We start from the raw sequence: 20300 nt of genomic DNA, 5'->3' as shown, positions 1-20300 counted from the left end.
ACATATCTTCACCGAGAATTGTCGATCTATAAGCCCAAACCAATGGGATGATTATGAGTAGTTGCACTTGCAAGGAGTTGCGAGTACTTGCATTGGTGCGGTTTGGCCTAGTTCACAATATATTGCGCTGTTTTTGCATTGTGAGCTTGTAGATCTGCTATTTATGCTTTTCGCAGAATGCTTGCCCTACAATAGGGCCGGATATAGGGTTCATATATGGTTGGTTATGCGATTAAGTGGAAGCCAGGGTGGGGGCATGAGACATCAGTTTTTGAGGTCTCTACGATAAATGTTACTCCACAAAGTAACATTTATCTCTGAAAGTGGGAAAACGTACAGTTTTGTACACTATCAGACTGCTACACTAAATTAATGCTCCAGACTGTATAGAACTTTCAAATTCTCAGACTTGAGCGTATGGACATGCGGCACGTTTCCTTGACATTCCATCAGACTATTCATTGATCCCTGTGTTGTTTTAGCGGGTTCAAAGTGGGTTCGAAGTGTTGTTTTTTTTGTAATACGATTTTTTGTCGGTGGGGCAGCTGGTATTTGCCTGGCATTTCACAACTTATCTTCACAGATAACAACAAACACATTGAGTCATCTGCTACCGGCTGGAACAGCAACCTAGAAACCTCTGTTCTACTCTCTGTTCTACTCAGGGCTGCCTGATTCTGAGAGAGAAATAAGCAACCGGGTCTAGGAAAACAAGCTCAAAAGAAGTTACTGTATTATGTAGCCACATAAGCACTTTAAACCTATATAGTCACATCAGCATGAGCTTTTTTTTAAATAGCCGATTTACAAGCTCACAATGCGTCACAATCAGGGGGGCAGTCAGACAGATATAGAAATGACCATAAAGTCGCGTATGTTCTGAGGGGCGTGGCTACCGTTACAGTCTATGATCGGGAGCCACCCCCCGTTCGAATCAAAATAAAAACCAACGAAAAAAGGGGGGGAAGTCCCGCCTCGTTGTCTGGGCCAGCCAATGGCCAGCTGGGCCCAAACTGAGCCAGCCAATGGCCAGCTTGGCCCAAACAGATCTAGAAAGATGGCGACTTACAGTTCAAGGACTAACAGGCTTCATTTTCCGTCCATATCAGACCCGGAGAACGCTTTGTCCATATTTTTTTTACAGTCTATGGTCACAATACAACACGTTGTGGACTTGTAGATCAGCTATTTTCAAAAGAATCTTGAAATAAAATGTGAAATATCTCTGGTACAAAACATTTCCAGATGGGGCTTAGGGACAAATGGATATACCGTACGATCAACTTTTCAGAAAAAGAAGCCCAATGTCGCTTATAATAAGCAGACATGGCAATACTGGTTCAAATGCCTCTGACATTTTCAAGTCTCTCTTTTTATCTCTCCACCTTTCTCTCACTTTCTATCTCTCTCTCTCCGCCGTCCGCCCCCCATATCCCCCCTCTCTCTGTATTTCTACAGTATGCAAACAAACGTGTTTCTTAATATTTCTCTGTCCCTCCTTCTTTTAGTACTACTACTACTGTGTGTGTGTGTGTGTGTGTGTGTGTGTGTGTGTGTGTGTGTGTGTGTGTGTGTGTGTGTGTGTGTGTGTGTGTGTGTGTGTGTGTGTGTGTGTGTGTGTTTTCAAATAATGGAGTAAAAGGTTTTACATTTATTTTAAGATGTAAAAGTATTGGATATTGAAAACACTCCATGCAGTAAAGTTAAAATAACTCCAAATTGCACTCAGGTACAGTACAGTAAATGTACTTATAGTTACTATCCACCACTGCACTCCAGGAAACAACCTGCTCATGCTCAAACATGCAAGGTGAAATGAAGCCAGCCTCTACTTAAAGTTACCATTAACCCTTCACAAGCTGTTGAAATTATGGTTCAGCAACCGGTAAAAAAGGGCCACTAGACCGCATTTAAATAGCCATCTTTGCTGGGCAAAAATAGCTCACCGTATGACGAAGTATAAATCGGGCAATAACCATACATACAGTATGTTATCATCTCTGTCGGGTGGAAACCGATGTCCAAAAATAACAAAGTAGCAGATCTACACTTTGGTGGGATGCTGTTGTATGATCAAGTAATTTACAAAAAAAGATAATGGGTTTCTGCCTGTCCTACAATGACTATATACTTTGTCGTATGACAGTGTCCTCCGGCAAAAGAACATAAATGCCTATCTACAAGCTTATAATTCCCATGTGTGAATACATGAGCATGTAGTCAGTTTGGAAAAGGTTTCACCTATAATGATGACAAGGCGAAAAAAAATAGGGATGTGGTGAAGACACAAACAGTAGTTCCTCTCCTTGAGAAATGACAACATGACAAGAGTAATCAATAATATACATATAGCTACATTTATTAACAAAGTATCAAAAACAGAAAAGGGGACAGAGATTGTGTAGAAGGAAGTACATACTGGTATTATTAGCAGTGCGAGTTTTCCCACTTGATACAGTGCATTCATTAATTTCTGGTATGCTATGTTTTAATACACTTCCATTGAGCAGCTACAGAAGAGAAAAAAACTCCTGGTTGAACTAGATACAATAGACTCATTTACTCTACATTAACTACTTTTGTGTGGCATCATCAACCAAAAATACTCAGTGCTTAGCTATCTTATCAAGACCATCATTAAATAACATAAACTTGCTCCACAGTAGGACACACACACACACACACACACACACACACAGACACACAAACACCAAATACAGACGCCTGCGTCTCTCAACCTATCTTGCTTTCAACCAAACATAAGAAAATAATAAACCGTCCATTTGTTTTAATACGAACACACACAAATCAAATCCTAACCATTGATCAGAATCAGGCATTGTCCACAGAGACGACCATGAATCACGCCTTTGTGACGAGAAGTTCCTCCGAAATAATGAATAACCTTTGTTGCATTACATGCAAAGGGACAAAAGATTATCTCTGTGTCCTTGTCTTTCCTCAGAGTTTCTGTTCATGCAATAAAAGCCTCCCTTCGTGATTACGTAAGAAGCACTCACCACAGAGAGGGACGAAGTGGGGTTTGACAAATATTTGGCAGTGAGCTTTAAGTACTTAAGTCTGGATAATGACACACACACACACACACACACACACACACACACACACACAGTGTTCATTTTATCTCAGAGTACAACCAAATGTACACTCTGTAGTTAAATTAACACTCGTGCTACTGTGAACCATAATGTCCATGTCGGGAAGAAACCTTGAATCTCCAAATGTTAACTTTTTTAATGCCCTATACTTCATCATACAAGAATGTCAAGCAATCGTATTCTGAGCTTGCAGATCATCTATTTTCACCATTTCTGAGAAAAATTACGTTCCATTTTGCACATACGGCTTCTACCTATATGTATTAACTTTTTGTGTGTTATTTCATAAATGAACACTAATTGATCACTCTCTACATTGCAGCGTCACACACAATCGTCAAAAGTAGCAGATCCGCAAGCTTGAAACATGTTTTGAGCTTGTAGATCTGCTACAATGTAAGGTTTCCACCCGACAGATATATATGTACATATACACACACACACACACACACACACACACACACACACACACATTTTTGTTTTACATACGTACCACACAGATGGACTTATCAAGACGTTGCGTTAGAGGATCTAAAGAATGAAAGCCAACGTCACACGATCGATACCTAGCTACTGATATCTATAGTGAACACCACTTTCACACCAATTCTCAACAATAAATAATATATTACAAAAGCCCCCACCTTTAGATGGCCCTGAAAGGGTTGTTTGCATACATACAGTAGCCTCTTCAGTTAGGGCTGGGCGATATGGAGTGTATCAAATATCACAGTATTTGACCGAAATACCTCAATAACGATATTGTGGGGATGACAACCGACTCATGCCATAATCACCATATTACAATACCAGTCACATATCACAATACTGATATACCCATATATCGCCCAGCCATAAATGCAACCAATGCAGTATATGAGATTCGGAAGTAGAAAAAAAGAATACAGTGAAATACTGTGTACACAAAATAATCGTAACTTCACTTTGGTATGACTGACACAAAAGGAGTCTTAAGGCCTGTGTGGAATTGAGCACAGTGACAAATAACATATTCCAGACCACCATGACACACACAGGGCCTTTTTGGCCATTGCCATTTGCCGTAGGCGTACTAAATGTACTAAATGTAAGAATGGGTCGTCCCATGTGTGATCGATGCAAACAAAGACCTGTTGAGCTCATTAAGTATGAGTTTCTTGGACAACCTGACTTCTCGTCCCACCAGTGAATTCAACTTCTATCAGTCAGCATGTCCTGAGTGGTTGTATTGTAAGTTGTAGCAGCAGCTTTAGAAGTCTCCAGTATGCACAATCTAATCCTTGAGTGTTCATTTAACCACATGAACCCCCAGCGTCCCTGACCTGAGGCCGGTTCTAGAGGATGTTTATAAAAATTGTTAAATCAAATAAACACTATAGACCAATTATATCGGGGTTCAAGTGGTTAATACTTTGAGTTTGTCCAAATAGATAGATCGACGCTGAGCATCTTATAATGGCAAGGCAGCTGGGGAAAAACAGCCTACAATCTAACAGCAAGCTACACAGTGGTTACTACTGTATATAATGTTCATATTCTAGTAGTCGTAATGCTAAGTGGAAATACCAATGTCTTCGTTAGCGACAGGGATTTGCAGCTCGTACAGTAGCCCGCATGCATGCACACATCCATCCATACACCCGTGCGCGCGCGCGCGCACACACACACACACACACACACATATACAAACACACACATTCTATATTGTTCTCCCTCAACACACGTTCCATCTCAGGTGAACTTCTGTGCCTCGCTCACCTTGGTACTAATTCAGAGTTAAGAGTTGCGATTCATAACCTTTTTATTTGAACCTGTGTCTCCTGCTTTAAAGTTCGCTTATGACTCGAGGTACCGGCAGTACTTCCTTTCAACGGGTATACATGTACTACCTGTATTCAGACCATGTGGTCAATGGAACAGTAGGGAGACCACCTCCAGCCACTGCAGATGTGCCAGTTATATTGTACTCTAACACACATTTCAAATACGTTCTGGATTGCAGCTTTTAACTCTTCAAAAACGGCAATGCACCTCCTCGTCTCTCTTTCATAAATGCATCATAGTTTTGTAGGTGTTCATTTGTTTGTTATTTTTTAGTGCTTGGATGTTCCCCCCAAATGACTTGGGGAGGGGAGGGAGGTTGGTGCCGTCTGTTACCGGGGGCACTTTGTGGTTCTCCTTCAACCAGTCAGCCACACTTCGCCCCTCCAGCTAGCAGCTTAGCAGTCAGACAGCTAATGAAATAAAGACCGGGGCGGATACTTCTTTGACTTGGCTTGTGGCTTACTTGTCTTTCTCTTGGGAGAGGCGTCCCCCTCCTCCGACTACGAGGCTCCTACAATGTGTGCTACATCAGTGGCAGCCTCTGGTTGTGGTGTTCAATACATGGATCAAAGTCTGTCAAAAGCAAACCACACACACGCACGCACGCACTCACGCAGTCCTGAACACACACGCACAGTCACACACCCACTCATAGCTGATCACACAATGTCAAAACGCCATGACCGTGGAAATGTCCGAGGTTTAGTCCTCCGTCCAGAGAGGGTGCCAAAGTGATGTCGGCGATGTCTCCTCCGTCCGCGGAATCACCCGAGGCGGAGATGTTGTTGGTGAGGTTGTGGAGCTGCAGGGTGCTCTCCTTGATGTGCTGGATGAAGAGGTTGCGCTCGTCCTCGGGGGTCTGGCCGGTGACGGCGCGCACGATGCAGGTGGGCCGGTGGAGGTTGAGCATGTAGACCAGCTGCTGCTTCTGCTGCTTCAGCTCCTCGATCTGGGCCTTCAGGTCCGCGTTGACCACCTCCAGCTTCTCGGACTCCTGTCGAGCGGAAGGAGGGGAGTAGAAGCTAATGTAAATAGTGATGGATAAAGTATTCACATTTTTGAGCGGTGCTAACCACTCCAACACGTGACTATGTGCCTAGCATTAGTCTATTAGTCACATTATTTTTGCTGTCAGCCATACCTTCTGTAAGCCGTCTGTCTTCTCCTTCTTCTTGTTGCGACACTTTGCCGCTGCAACCTTGTTCCTATCCCTCCTCCTCTTCCTCCTGTCCTGTTCTTCTGTTGTCAGCTAAAAATAATAATAATGATACAAATCGAAACTGTCAACATCTGAATGATTGCTACTAGGCCCTTAGACAGGAGCAACAACCTCCCCTAGTATATATTTTTAAAACTTTAATTTAGAGTGCATATTTGTTATTGTTTGGTTGGTTTTCTTGGTTGTCTGTTATTTGTAAAATGAGTGCAGCCTGCTTATAGGCCTACTTTTAACTATATTGGGTCTCTGCGCCCTCACAAGCACTCTTCCTTTTTTATATATTTTAATTTTGATGTAAAACAAGACAGGATCTATTAATGGCATGCCTTCCGTAACAGACGGACTCACAGACCCACGTCTAGACTGCTTGTTCTCGCCTCGTACAGAGTTGCTTCTCAGATCAAATATTGATATTCGATCAATTTTTATTAATTAATTACAAGGCATCTAATTAATTAGATAATTTGCCCTAGTTTTATTCTAATTAAACATTGTAAATGTATTATAGGGATAATGAGTCTTGAAAGGGGGTAGAGCCTATACCTCTCGCCTGGCCCCAGTCCGTTTGCCGATCCTCTCGGAGCTGCAGGTGGAGCTGGCGCAGTCGGAGCTCACGTCGACGCTGAGGCCGTTAGAGAGCCGCCGCGCCTGGATGGCGAGCCGCAGCTCGTCCTTGATGATGGGCGTGAAGTTGGTGAAGTCGTCCAGGGTGAGCGTGCCCGGCGGGGACAGGCACGGCACCAGGGCCGAGCAGCTGACGTCGGCCAGCGACGGGCCGCCCATGTGCTGCAGCATCATTCTGATGAATCTGAAGAAAACCACACACACACGACTGGACGTTTAGACAGAGCTGACTGTGTGGACCTGGACCATGACCAGTGGTGGCGGGGGAAAGGTACTCCAATGTTTGACTTAAGTAAAAGTATCAATATTGCAATGTATAAATACTCAAGACAGTATAAGTCCGGAATATTTTTTTTGTAAAAGTACAAAAGTATTAGTATCAAGTACCAACAGTAGGACTAGGAAATGAAGTACTCATTGTGCACTGTAGTATGTCCCAGTTCACAAGTTTTTCAAAATGTTTTATGTATAAAACATATTTTTAAAATAGATCTCTACAAGCTCTATTTTCAAAGGGCTGGAAATGTATAGGGCTGAAGTGGTTCATGTATGTTTTGTTATAATAATCGCAATCTACAAAGTAACTAGTTTTCAAATAATTTTAGTGGAGTAAAAGTACAATATTTGCTTCTGAGATGTAATGGAGTAGAAGTAAAAGTAATGACAATTTATCATTCTGAATGTGAAACCAGGCGTAATTACAGAAATGAAAACAAACATTCATGTTTTGTCGTGTTATTGGTAACTAACCGCATCTCAGTGCAAAATTGGCTATTTGGTCCAAACTGTTACAAAATAAAATATTTGGAAAGCGGTACACATGATTAGAACATGATTTGACATTTAAAGTCTAATATTTCTACAAATATGTATCTGCTACAAAATCTATCCAATAATTTTGGACATAAAGAAGAATTTGATACATTTAAGTCTATGATGTATAGGCCTATACTGTGCATATTCAAATCATGTATAATTTACATTAAAGACCATTTTTTAAAGATTGTATTTCTTAGCATTTTGTGTGTCACTGTTCTTGTGACCTTTAAATCGAGCAAGTCAGTCTAAATATCTATTATAGCCCTGATCCAAGGCTCAGCATAGATACAGAATGAAACCAAACCAAACACCAGTCATGTTTTCAGCGCGGTTTCATCACGTTTATGTAATGTTACATCACACACACAAACATGACTCCACGAAATAAAGCAGCAGCAAAGTTGAAAACAAAGTTATAAAGCAACGAGGAGGGAGGGTTGTGTGGACGTACTCAACAAAACAATGTGCTGAGTTTATAACTATACATTCAATCTATTCTATATAGCCTATCGCAATGTGCGAGTGAGTGCGACAGTGATAGTGGAATAATATTCATCTCAACAGATGCCAAAGACATAGGCTACACAGCTGTAACATAATTATGAACCAATAGGTTAGAGCACCCATATCGAAATACTATTACATACTTTTACTGGAGTAATTACAAATGTCGATACTTTAATTAATTTTAATTAATTATACTCTACTACCTCGATCAGAGGCAAATATTTTTACTTTGTATAGATAGTCGACTTTGTAGATTTGTATTATTATCACGTACAATAAAACAGCCTAATAGGCCTAGCCTACTACATTAACCACTTCAGCATTTCGGTCATTTGAAAATACCCGATCTGCTATTTTTTCTTACATTTGAAAAATTGTGAAATGGGGGATTCTGCATAAGTTATTTTGATACTTTTACTCATGTAAATGTTGAATTCCGGAATAGAGTATTCTACGTTGCAGATACTTTTACTTAAGTACAACAAAACGGAGTAGCCTACTTTAAAAGCCAACAGGGTCGACCGAGTGAAATAAACCCGAGTTTAATTCACAAAACACGTCGACAAACGCGACATATCGAGAGGTGTCAGGGTTTGTGTCGCGAGTCGTTCTGTCCCAGAGCGAGCGAGACACACCGTGCCGTCGATTATATTATATAGACCACCTACAGTATATTCCCTCCATCGCGCGCCCCCTAAAATAACAGATCTACAAGCTATCAACGCGTCGCGACGCGACACGTTCATAGCTTGTAGATCTGTTCTTTTCAAACGGGACAACGCAGGGAATCACCATTCACCACCCCTCTCCATAATATAACTCAAATAAAACGTACCTGACAATTCTTTGATTTCGAGTAGAATAAAAAAGAAGAACCCTCCTCTTCTTTCTCGTATGATTAAGCTTTAAATATTCAGCTTAATAAAACGTGTCTTCTATCTTCTTCCGCGCTGTAGTAAAGTTACAGTGTGTGGCCGGATCGTTGCATCACCCCCTTTTTATAACAGGAGAGTCCGGCGACGTTCTGCTGTTACGTCACTCAGGGCCGCGCCCCCCAGCACGCTCAGGCATTTTTTACACTCCTCCTCTCTCTGTCAGTCAGGGCCGGGCCAGGCAGGGGTGACGTCATCCTATTTATAGAAAGCTTATTTGGCCGGTGATGCAATCGAGCCTAGCCTCCCCGTGTCTTTAGTTCTGCCATAACAGGACAGCAGGCGATCCCCCCTCCTCATCCCAATCCATCCCCTCACATCATAATCACATCATCACCATCTATCTCCCCCTCTCTCATCCCCCTCCCACCCCGTTTCACCCGGTGATGGAATTTAAAATGTTTATAACATTTTTAGTACTAATCAGGAATACAGGAAAAAGTGCCAGTAAAAGTCCGGAATTCAATTAAATGTACTAGAAGTAGTTACAAAAATCAATATATAAGTATATAAGTACCAAAAGTAAGAGTATGTCCCAAGTTCAAAATGTATAAAAAGATATTTTGAAAATAAAATATTTTTAAATGGCTGAAATGTATATGGGATGAAGTGGTTAATCTATGTTTGTAATATAATCAAAATCTACAAGGTAATTTATACAGTTGAGTTTTCAATTGTATAGTAATATTTGCTTCTAGATGTAGTGGAGTAGAAGTAAAAGTATAGACATTTTTAAATACGTCCAGTAAAGTAAAAGTAGGCCTACCTCCTACATTACTTGCAGGCTAGGCTACTTATTCTGTCCACCACTGCTCACATCATAATCACATCACCATCTCCCCCCACTCCCCCCTCTCTCATCCCCCTTCCCGTTTCACCCGGTGATGGAATTTAAAATGATACATTGTATGTGAATGACTGAAACAGCTATATAGCCCCAATGACACATTATTATTGCCTAGCCTATAAAGTTAGAGACATGGAGAGACTAGCTGCTATAGGGACCATTAAGCACAATCATGGCATTGGGGCAGGTCTGATTTGATATATCTAGACTGTAATGTTTTAGTTGGGTAAAATAGTTTCTTTCTAAACTTATTATATAGAGTATATACATATAATTATTATAGTTATATATAGTATACATGTTCTTCAACTAAGACGCTTTCAGGATTTGTCACTCAAGGTAAAGTGCGTTTGTATTGATTTGATTCGTTCTCTTGCCAGATTTGTACCCTATACATGTCAAAGTGGATTATTGCTAATCAGTGTCATCCCATATGCCATACGGCAAGATTAAAGTCTTCTTAATTCATACATCAGTCAGTATACTCTTCCTTACAAAGCCAATTACAGTACCTTACAGTAACAAGAGAAATACCACTTCAAAATATATTTCCATCCCACATAGTGCATCCCACATAGTACACGTAGCCTACATACCGTAGTATCATTCTGTAGGTGAAATTATTTAAACTCCTTGTCAAATGTTTTAAACATTTGAAACAGGAAAACATATACAGTAGTTGGTGTTGACCTCAACAGACATTTGACATCCATAGCTACCGAGGCTGGCTCCTGTGTTATTGTTACGAGTTTATGAGGGCATAAAGTGGGCATAAAGTGGGTTATGAGCATGGTACCTGGTTGTGTTCACTCTGAGAAATATTAACTGAACACTGCCTGAAACATCTGTAAGGAGTTTATATTTTGAGAGCTAAAAATACCAGATAAGACTGATGCAATGACATTTACATTCATGTCTTGACATGTCTTGGCTTGTGGTTTTTCATGGCTTGCCTTGGCTTTGACTCTTATCTTTTCTATTATCTTCTCTTTTCTTTTCTCCTCTTCTCTTCTCTTATCTTCTCATATCATAATATTGACTGAGTTCTTTATTAAACCAGAAAGTATGGTTTTTTATGAGACAGACTAGGACTATAGGACTAGAAAGGGTGAACTATGTGACTACTGACTAGTACAGGCATACACAGATACAGTACCAATTAAAACATAACATTCCTCTTGTCTATGAGAATTACTGCCATAAAGTAAACTCTGAGAACCTTTAAATCTACACTGAAGATTTTCTCCCAGACATATTCTGTAACCGGCTGTTTTTTCCCCCTCTCATTTAAACAGAATGGGTGATGTGGCTCACACTTATGATCTACCTTATTGAGGTTTAAATGTACATGTATATCGGTCCATGATGAGTATATTTGATTAGACATATATAAGACATATATCTTTGATATAGCATATTTTCCATGAGGGAGAGAGAAGTCTGATCCAGGATCAAAATCCACAAAGAACCACACTTCTCCTCTCCTCTCCTCTCCTTGATCTCTCCTCTCCTAGGGATACAATAAAAGTATCTATTAAAGGAAATTAATAAAACAAACAATTTGGAATTTCAGACTTTCTTGATTTGTTTTGGGAAGTATGCCCTCTATAAGTTTAGAAATTTATATTTTAAGTTCATTCATATATACAATAAAATGAATTTTGTCCAATCTGTATGGTCAAGTATATGTTAATACAATATAACTTATGCAATCTATGGTAGAGTATATTAATACAATATAACTTATACAATCTATGGTAGAGTATATTAATACAATATAACTTATACAATTGGGATGGCTGTATTTAGTCTCCCTGCTCTTCTATTGAGACATTTAGATCATGTCTCACCTATAGACACAGGATCTTGAGTTCAATGGTAAAAAACACCGGAAACCAGGTTCAGTAGAAGAGGAAAGTTCCATAGTGCTACTTTAACATTACATGACTAATACAGGATGGACACAGAAGCATGGACAATATGAACACATTCAGAAAGAACATACAGTATGATGACGACATAGAAGCCATTTCGATCAATGTGATCTAGAAACTTCTAGCTGTCTCTCCTCACTAAACTCTGCATGCCATCTGTCATTGTGTGTATGCTGCGCACATGCACATACTGTGTGTGTGTGTGTGTGTGTGTGTGTGTGTGTGTTTCATCTGTCTTCATATACACACATCATTGTTTCCTAGGGAGCCTCGTCTGACTGCTAAACACCACCATGGTGATTTTCCATTCAGGAAAGTGTGTGTGTGTGTGTGTGTGTGTGTGTGAGAGAGATAGCGGCCATATAACTGGTGTGTCAACCAGCTGTAAAACAGTTAATTATGAACCAAATGGTGTTCCCCTGCATGTTAACCCACATACTGTAGGTACATAAATAAATCAATGCCGGAATAAAAATCACATCTAGGGGTGCCCACTGGCCAAGTGGTCCAGGCGCATGCCACATATAGGCTTTGGCCATTCATGACGACCTTTGCTGTATGTTTCTCCCCTTCTCTCTCTCCCTCTTTCCTGTCAATCTTCACTTGATACTATCAATACAGGCAGAATAGCCAAAAAGAAGCATGAAACTAAAAAATCACATCTAAATTTGATTTGAAAACATGCCCTATAGTAGACTAACATCCATTGATAAGAGTGAAAGCACAATGCAGTGAACTAAAAGCTGTACAAAAGGACTTCTCAACCTGGAAGACACTGTACATTTATGAATCCTAGTGTCCAAATGTCCGATGAAGGCCCTCTCTGCTGCCTAAAGGGCCTTGCAAACGGGGAACGGCAAATTGATGCTGTCTGAGAGAAAACTAAATTGTTGTATTTTGATGCTTGACATATTCCTTTCCCCCCTGTCAAGAAGGTATAAAATATAGGCTTTAGACAATCAATTAGACAAACAAGCACAAGATTGCGAGACACACACACACACACACACACACACACACACACACACACGTGCGAGTACATACGCACACACATTAAAAACTCATAGACAGGTGTTGTAAAGGTTATGAGGCCAGTTCAGACATACAGACTGTGCGACGCGGTCGATGCTGACCTGTTTTCCTATTTATATCGTGTGATAAGAACAGCCCATTGCAAGTTATGTGCAGTCCTTTTTTTTACCATTGAGCTAATAGAGCCTGCTTCCTCCTTGCTCAGGGGATAAATTGAATCTTGACCATCAGGTCAAATTTCATGTCAGATCCTGTGTGTAGGTGAGACATGACCTTTGACACGATCCAATTGTCTCAGAGGGAGCAGGGTGACGAAATACAACCACTACAATTGTAGAAGTTAAGTTGTATCAACATACTGTAGGCCTACCATACAGATTGGAGATTACATTACATTTTATTAATTTAAATTAAAGTTACAAAGTGCCACTTTAAAGGGCGATAAGATTCATGTTCAGAGCATCTTCTGGTTATCAAAAATATGTGAAGGACCCCCAAATTGTGTTTTGAATGAACCCTATATACTATTACTCAGGCAATAATAGCCGATCTACAAGCTCACAATGGGTCACGATGCAACACATTGTGAGCTTGTACATTTTGAAATAGCCTGAAGTGCTAATTTTGTTGCATGTGACCCCCTGGAACCCCCTCAGGGACCACTGGGGGGGGTTTCTGTACCTCACTTTGAGAACCTCTAACAAAGACCTTATTTACAAGAAAACAGTTTTTACGTAACTTTGCTGTTCCAATTTCAGTTTGAGGTCAGTCTCCAGCCCGGCGTTAACTTTCTGTTTGCTGAAAATGTGTTTGCAGGGGAGAGGGGCGTTGCTGTGTCTGAATAGTGGGAGTTTCATTATGTGAGAGAGAGGATGCAGGATATCATGCTTTCCTTCTTGTTCTGTGGAAAATAATAATAATTGTAATAATATAATTGGTGGCATGTCTGTCTGTCTGTCTGTCTGTCTGTCTGTCTGTCTGTCTGTCTTAATATTAGCCTATAGTAGTGTATGGGTGACCATACCTGTTACTGTGTATATCACAGCCACAGATCATATTAATAGTGTATGTGGTTGGATGGATTAAACAATTAAAAGGATATAAGAGAATCTAGTTAGTTATTGAACTCCATAGTCAACCACAACAAAAACTTCTGTGCTGCTGTTTGTCTTTTGTCCAACTACACTAGGCTGCAGTAACAGCAGCAGCCATGCCAACAGCAACAACAGCACCCTCTGTGTTATGTTTCCTCCTTTTTCTTTTTTTGTGCATTCTTTCAAGGGTGGCATTACGTCATCCTTTCCGGGAAGTGGTGCTTCTCATCCTGACACTTGTGTGCATTAAGCACCATTGTTGCCAGGTCTGTTTATTATAAGCAACATTAGACTTGTTTCTCCTATACTATAGTATAGGCTATAGTTGCTTGTAAATATTGGTAGTTGCTACCTAGCCTGACACTCAGTCTGATTTCTATTTCGTTTCACTCAATTATTCATAACTGTATATTTTTAATGGGAATAGCATAGCAAGTGTAGTGATTCAGAGGCTGTGAGTCAGTAGGTAGTTTCGGCTTGCTTTTTTGTGGTTTGTTTCTGAAGTGTACATTGCTTATTTGGGCTTGCTGTCTAAAGTTGTTTCAACCACATTTGTGTTGTTAAAATGTTTCAAAAATATTACACGTTTAAAAAAAAAATCTAAATCCAATATTTGTTTTGAAAATAGCAGACCTACAAGCTCACATCACGTGACGTCACAACGCATCACATCACATCAGATCTATGAGCTTGTAGATCTGCTATTTTCGATTAGCCACTCACCACTGTACCTATAGGTTTGAAGACAAGTGCTCATGCTGCTCAGCTGCTGTGGCCTAGCCTAATATTGTCACTTCCTGTTGTTTTCATAGATCTTGGCTCAATGCTTATTTCTCTAATAGAATTTGGCAACCCTGGTGGCATTAAAGCATTGCCTTACCGGCGTCCGGGAAATCATCCCCAACATGGGAAATCTCCTCCTTACCCCTCCTTCTGCCAACATCACGCGACCGACCAGAAACTGGACGATTAGGCGAAACGGGAGGGGATGGAGGAGCGTTACGTTTGATTACGGTATATAACAATATAATATATAATTTCCATTTTCGATCTGACTCACTGAATCACCGCATTCCTGGAAAAGATCAGGGCGTATAGTCATCGTCACATAGCGTGAAACCGAACAAACAAGCACCTGCATAAAGTTATTTCTCCAGGGCGTGTTCACGTTGAATGACCGTGACCGCGACACTCAATAGCCCCCATAATATCATGGTATCTGTTTATTGTCCGCTTGAGATCTGGATAGGCTGATACTACTGTTTATAGTAACCTGGCCTGCTAAGTCATTATGAAACCTAGGTCATTATGAAACCTAGCTGTTTCATCTACAGTAGTAAACAAAGTGTCTTCCTCCTGGCTCCAGCTACAGTAAATTGAAATGAAACCTATACAACTAACAGGAATCATGGTTCGCTGGTCAATATTTTGCTAAGCAACAACAAAATGAATAATAATAATAATAATAATAATGATGATGAATAAATTAATATTGCTAATAATCATGATATGCTACGAATGATGATGATGATAATTATTAGTATTAGTATTCATTATATCATTATTATTATCATTAGTAGACTATATTGTTATATAATTATTGTCATCATTGCTATTATTTAATAGGCTATTGCTATTCTTATTTTTATTGCGACCGCTGGTGCATTTCCCATGCCTCGTGACATCACGTGATGTGATCAATATTAAGCCCATATATGGAGTTCCCTGATGTCATCAATATTGGCCAGCAACTCTATATCTCAAACCCTTAGATCTCCATATATGGAGCTGACCTGTTCTAACATGTTCCTTCCCCATCCATTCTTCCTCTTCGATGTCTCCCTTTTGACACCTGTCCATTTAAACTCTAGACGGGCCTTCCCCAAAGTTCAACTATTCAAGAGACTATGACTAAAACATCAAACCCTGTACACTCAAGACACTGCCCCGCTGCCACCCTTAGATCTCCGTATATGAAGCTGATCTGATCTGACATTCCATATTGTGATCTTATCAAACCCTGTACACTCAAGACACGCTCCATATATGGCCAGTACAGAATTCATACCATATATGTTGATCTGACCCACCATGCCAAAGTGCCAGCGCTCACCCAGCAGTCTGCTGTCACCCAGGCGGATATGTTGATCTGACCCCCATTCCAAAGCACCAGCGCACGCCCAGCAGTCTGCTCTCACCCAAGTATTTTTGTATTTGTCTGTTTTTTTCCTCTTCTTCTTCTTCTTTTTCTTCCGCCAAAAATAGCAGTTCTGGTTTCCCAAAACTTGGCAATATGGTAGAAGGCTATGCCAAGTGGTGCAGACGCGAAGCCCATTAGGGGCCTTAAAGGGGCTTATTGCTTTGTCCCGTCTTATCGCTGCTTGCAGCTATATTTATTGTTGTTGTATAGGCTGTAATTATTTGGCCTGACTTATAATATCTAGTTAATAGCTTGTGATTTGTAAGTTTCAGGCAGCAGAATATTGCAAGTTAAACATCACAGAACAACAGCACAGGCAGCCCTCTATAAAGCTCTTCTATAAAACGGTGCCGCATTTTGGTGTTGAATCAAAAAGAGATGAAAAGAGCAATTCAATTAGGTATGGAATGTGTGTTGAGACAACTTGTTATTTGACAATAAATTAAATAGATTGATTGGTTGCTTGATTATGAAGCAAGCACGCTTAAGCCTTAAAGGACCACTTTAATCACCAAAAGGTGGGTACCGTGACGCTAGCACTAGACGTTACTGTAGTAGAATCTATAGTATGGATACTGAGGCAGAGGTTACTGGGACACAGGCTGTTTGTTTGTTGTAGTTACTACATTAATTTAAGGCATTTATTTTTTACTGTAGATGAGACATCACGGCGACTAAAGTCATGTAAGTGTGGTGGAGTTCAGTTCAGTTATTTGTATAAGGAACACTGTTGATAGTGGGCCAAAGGCACTGCATTGTGTCAGAGAATAGCAAATAATAGTCCTAATGACTGCTTACATATAATCATAGTTAAGGGCCATCATATAACTATATCATTCTGCATTGTCATTGTTAATGTTGTGGTGGTATGTACTCTGCCGTCCACTTGAATCAGAATGATTTTTATGGCAAACATATTTACAGTTATAGTGTTTGGAGTGGACATGACCTAAACCCTATTTTGTGCATGTCATTATAGGCGGAACATAGACGTTTCTGTATGGGAAATCAATGTTCACAAAGTACTGACGTAGTATATTAAAGAATAATTCATACCTTTTTGTACGGTTGCATATCGTTGCTTTTGGGCAGAAACCTCTTTTCTCCATATTCTAACTGTTTGCATCAAAAGTATAGCAGATCCGCAAGCTCAAGCTTTTATAGATCTGCTACTTTTTATGCTTTTGAATCCTGAAAAATATCAGTTTTGTAATAACGGGCCGTTATGACACTGCAGGGTAAAGGCAAAGCATTATGCCATAGTCAGGCAACAATAGGCAAAGTCTTAACATAGGTTCATCATAAATTAATCACAACCCAAACCATGCCCAATTATGGACAAAGGTCAATGCATGTGTGATTATGTGATTATGATGAAACTACAGTTTTATGACATTGGTACAATGTGTTATCTTTGATTTGTAAACAAAAAAAACAAATTTGAAAGGCAATCCACAAGCTCAGCGCATGCATCACATCACAATGTGCAGTTTGAGAACCAAATTTAAGCTGTAATCTCAAAGAAGAGAGACGTGTTAGTACATGTTGTCTGTCACTGAACTCTGGTCTCAAAGAATAATATGCCGGAAGCATATGCACTGAATGAACTGGGTTCTCAACTTCTCAGTGCCTGGATAAACTCATATCAGGCGAAGTTCAATAAAGCATGTGTGGGCGGCTCTCTTTTCAGACGGTGGTAAAATGGAGGTTTCTCAAGAAGAGACACAACAATATGTTCTTTTCCAGCCAGAGGTTCAGCCTGGACAGTGGTGGAAAATGTACTCATTTATTTTTACTTAAGTAAAAGTTTCAATAGAAATACACTTACTAGTAAAAGTCCAGAATTTTAAATGTACAAAAGTATTGGCTAAATAAATGTACGTAAAGTACCAAAAGTAAAAGTAGGCTACTCATTGTGCAGAATGTCCCATTTTGGATTGTCTATTTTCTAATTTCCGAAATGTAGATAGATAGATACCTTTATTATCCCGCGGGGGGAAATCATACATGCATGTATGTGGTTAATGCATGTTTTGTAATAATAATCAAAATCTACAAAGTAACTAGTAGTTTTCTAAAGTTTTCAAATAATTGTAGTGGAGTATATCGGTAAGTACATTTGCCTCTGAGATGCAGTGGTGTAGACGTGAAATACAGAAAATTGGAAATACTCCTGTAAAGTAATGAATACCTCAACACAACATTGTGCTTAAGTACAGTACTTGAGTAAATGTCTGCACGCACACATTACACACATTGATTGAACATAACACATCTAGAGTTGCTGTTGCCACTGGCAGCAGTGATTTGTTGACCTACAGGTGCTGATAAGTGAAGTTCACTTCACACAATACACTTTGTGCTGCAGCCACGGCAGTAAAAACCTGTTATCAAACGAACCGAAAAAACCAAGATATCGTTGCTGTCTGTCAAAAACCTTGTATCTCCATTACTTTTTACGTGTTTTTTGTGTGTAAAATAATGCTGACTTTGTCATACAAGAATGAAACACAGGTAAAAAAAATCCCATTACTTTTTTTTACTCTTAAATGTTTATCCCACAATATTCAACCCATTTATCACCCTGTGCCTAAACTGTAATCCTGGGCGCTACTCTCCCTCTGCCAACCTGCCCTGGGGAGAGCCCCGAACTGGGCTCATGCTTCCTTCAATGCATGAGGAGGTGTGAGCAGGCTTTGCTGAGAAGTAAACCGAGAAGTAAACCGTTTTGGACTTATAAGGTTTCCACATGAATGGTGATGATATGTAAATACAGACACCCTGTTGCCAGGTCATCAGGGTTCCCACAGAGGGCAGCCCTGTAGGCCAGGGGTCTTTGTTTTCTTCGGGCCAGTGAAGAAAACCATTATGTAAAATTGTGTAAAACGTCCTCATGACATTGCAGGCTGCAGCACAACATAAATATTACCTTTTCTTTTTGATGTGGTTCATTGCATGACACTCTGAAAAAAAAGACGACGGCTACTCTCACCTGCAAGACATCTGAGGGAAGCCTCTCTCTCTCTCTCTCTCTCTCTCTCTCTCTCTCTCTCTCTCTCCCTTCTCCCTTGCATGCATGCATGCACACACGTACGTACGTGTGCACGCGCGCACGCACGCACAGAGACAGCAACAGGTCAAAGTTAAACATTAGCACCGGGTTGTAAAAATAGGCCAGAGGTGACGTAGTTATTTTTTTCCCTCTTCTTTTTTCCCCCTCCACTTGGAGACTAAACAGGTCGAACGGAGCTCATAGCGTGGGAATGTAAGGCAAGCTGACAGAGAGGGACGCGCTCTAAATAATTTCTTTACGTAGTAAATATTTGCTTCTTTACATTCCAATCCTCTGTCAGCTGTAGCAGTGGTTCTCCCCAGGGGTCCTCCACAGGAGTCCAGTGGGTCCCTAGAAAATAAATCTATTAGTTAAAGCAGCACTATGTAACTTTTGTTTTTATTAATTCAATATATGTTAATAGTAATTTATGTACAATTGGGGTGGTTGTATTTTGTCTCCCTGCTCTTCTATTGAGACATTTAGATTGTGTCAAAGGTCATGTCTCACCTAGACATAGGATCTGACACAAATGACAGGATTCAAGTTATCCCCTGGGCAAGCAGGCAGGGGAAACTGTTTGGGGAAACTCTTTCCCCCTTCCTTCCTTCTTTCAACTTTCACTCTTTCCTTTTATCCCTCCCTCCAACCTCTTCCTCTTTTATCTCTTTCATTTGTCTCTGTCTGTCCCCTTCACTACCCCCCCCCCCCCCCCCTCTCTCTCTCTCTTTCATCTTGCTACTGTACAGCACTCTCTGACTGTGCACAGTCTTAGCTATTTATAATTCCATAGCTGCCTTAAGGCTAAAGGTGCACTCCGCAATTTGAATAACTTGTCTGTGACATTAAAAACCCCGGGACAGTTATTGGCTGCTGTAGGCCTATACAAAATACAAACTAACCGGTGCACACAGTGAAATCCATGAGTGTTGATTCAACTCTGAGTTGTAAAATTGGACCTTGTTACGGGTCATATTTAATACCTTGGTGTATAAATGGATAAAGTGGTTGAAATTATTGTGATGCTACATTACCTACTTTGCTGCGGCCCCCCTGGAACCTCCCTCAAGGACCCCCTCGGACCCACTTTGAGAACC

At 40.3% G+C, this 20300-nt stretch overlaps 1 protein-coding gene across 1 annotated transcript; it reads right to left on the bottom strand.

Annotated features, from left to right (window-relative positions):
- Positions 1-5096: 5096 nt before the first annotated feature.
- atf3 (activating transcription factor 3) lies at positions 5097-9073 on the bottom strand. Its single transcript, XM_080790747.1, has 4 exons — positions 8948-9073; positions 6706-6970; positions 6085-6192; positions 5097-5937 (listed from the first exon to the last, which is right to left on the bottom strand). The coding sequence occupies exons 2-4, from the start codon at positions 6958-6960 to the stop codon at positions 5593-5595; spliced, it is 708 nt and encodes a 235-aa protein (XP_080646873.1). The 5' UTR covers positions 6961-6970; positions 8948-9073; the 3' UTR covers positions 5097-5592.
- Positions 9074-20300: the final 11227 nt, after the last annotated feature.

This window comes from Protomyctophum bolini (assembly GCF_963924005.1).
Source record: "Protomyctophum bolini genome assembly, chromosome: 19".
NCBI lineage: Eukaryota > Metazoa > Chordata > Actinopteri > Myctophiformes > Myctophidae > Protomyctophum > Protomyctophum bolini.
This window is presented reverse-complemented; position numbering and strand designations above follow the sequence as displayed.

Bases quoted from the DNA above. Each gene is read 5' to 3' on its own strand.
- atf3 (XM_080790747.1), bottom strand. From the start codon at position 6,960: ATGATGCTGCAGCACATGGGCGGCCCGTCGCTGGCCGACGTCAGCTGC. The intron at 6,193-6,705 runs GTATAGGCTCTA...TATTATTTTTAG, and splicing joins GGACTGGGGCCAGGCGAGAG to CTGACAACAGAAGAACAGGA. The intron at 5,938-6,084 runs GTATGGCTGACA...TCCGCTCGACAG, and splicing joins AGACAGACGGCTTACAGAAG to GAGTCCGAGAAGCTGGAGGT.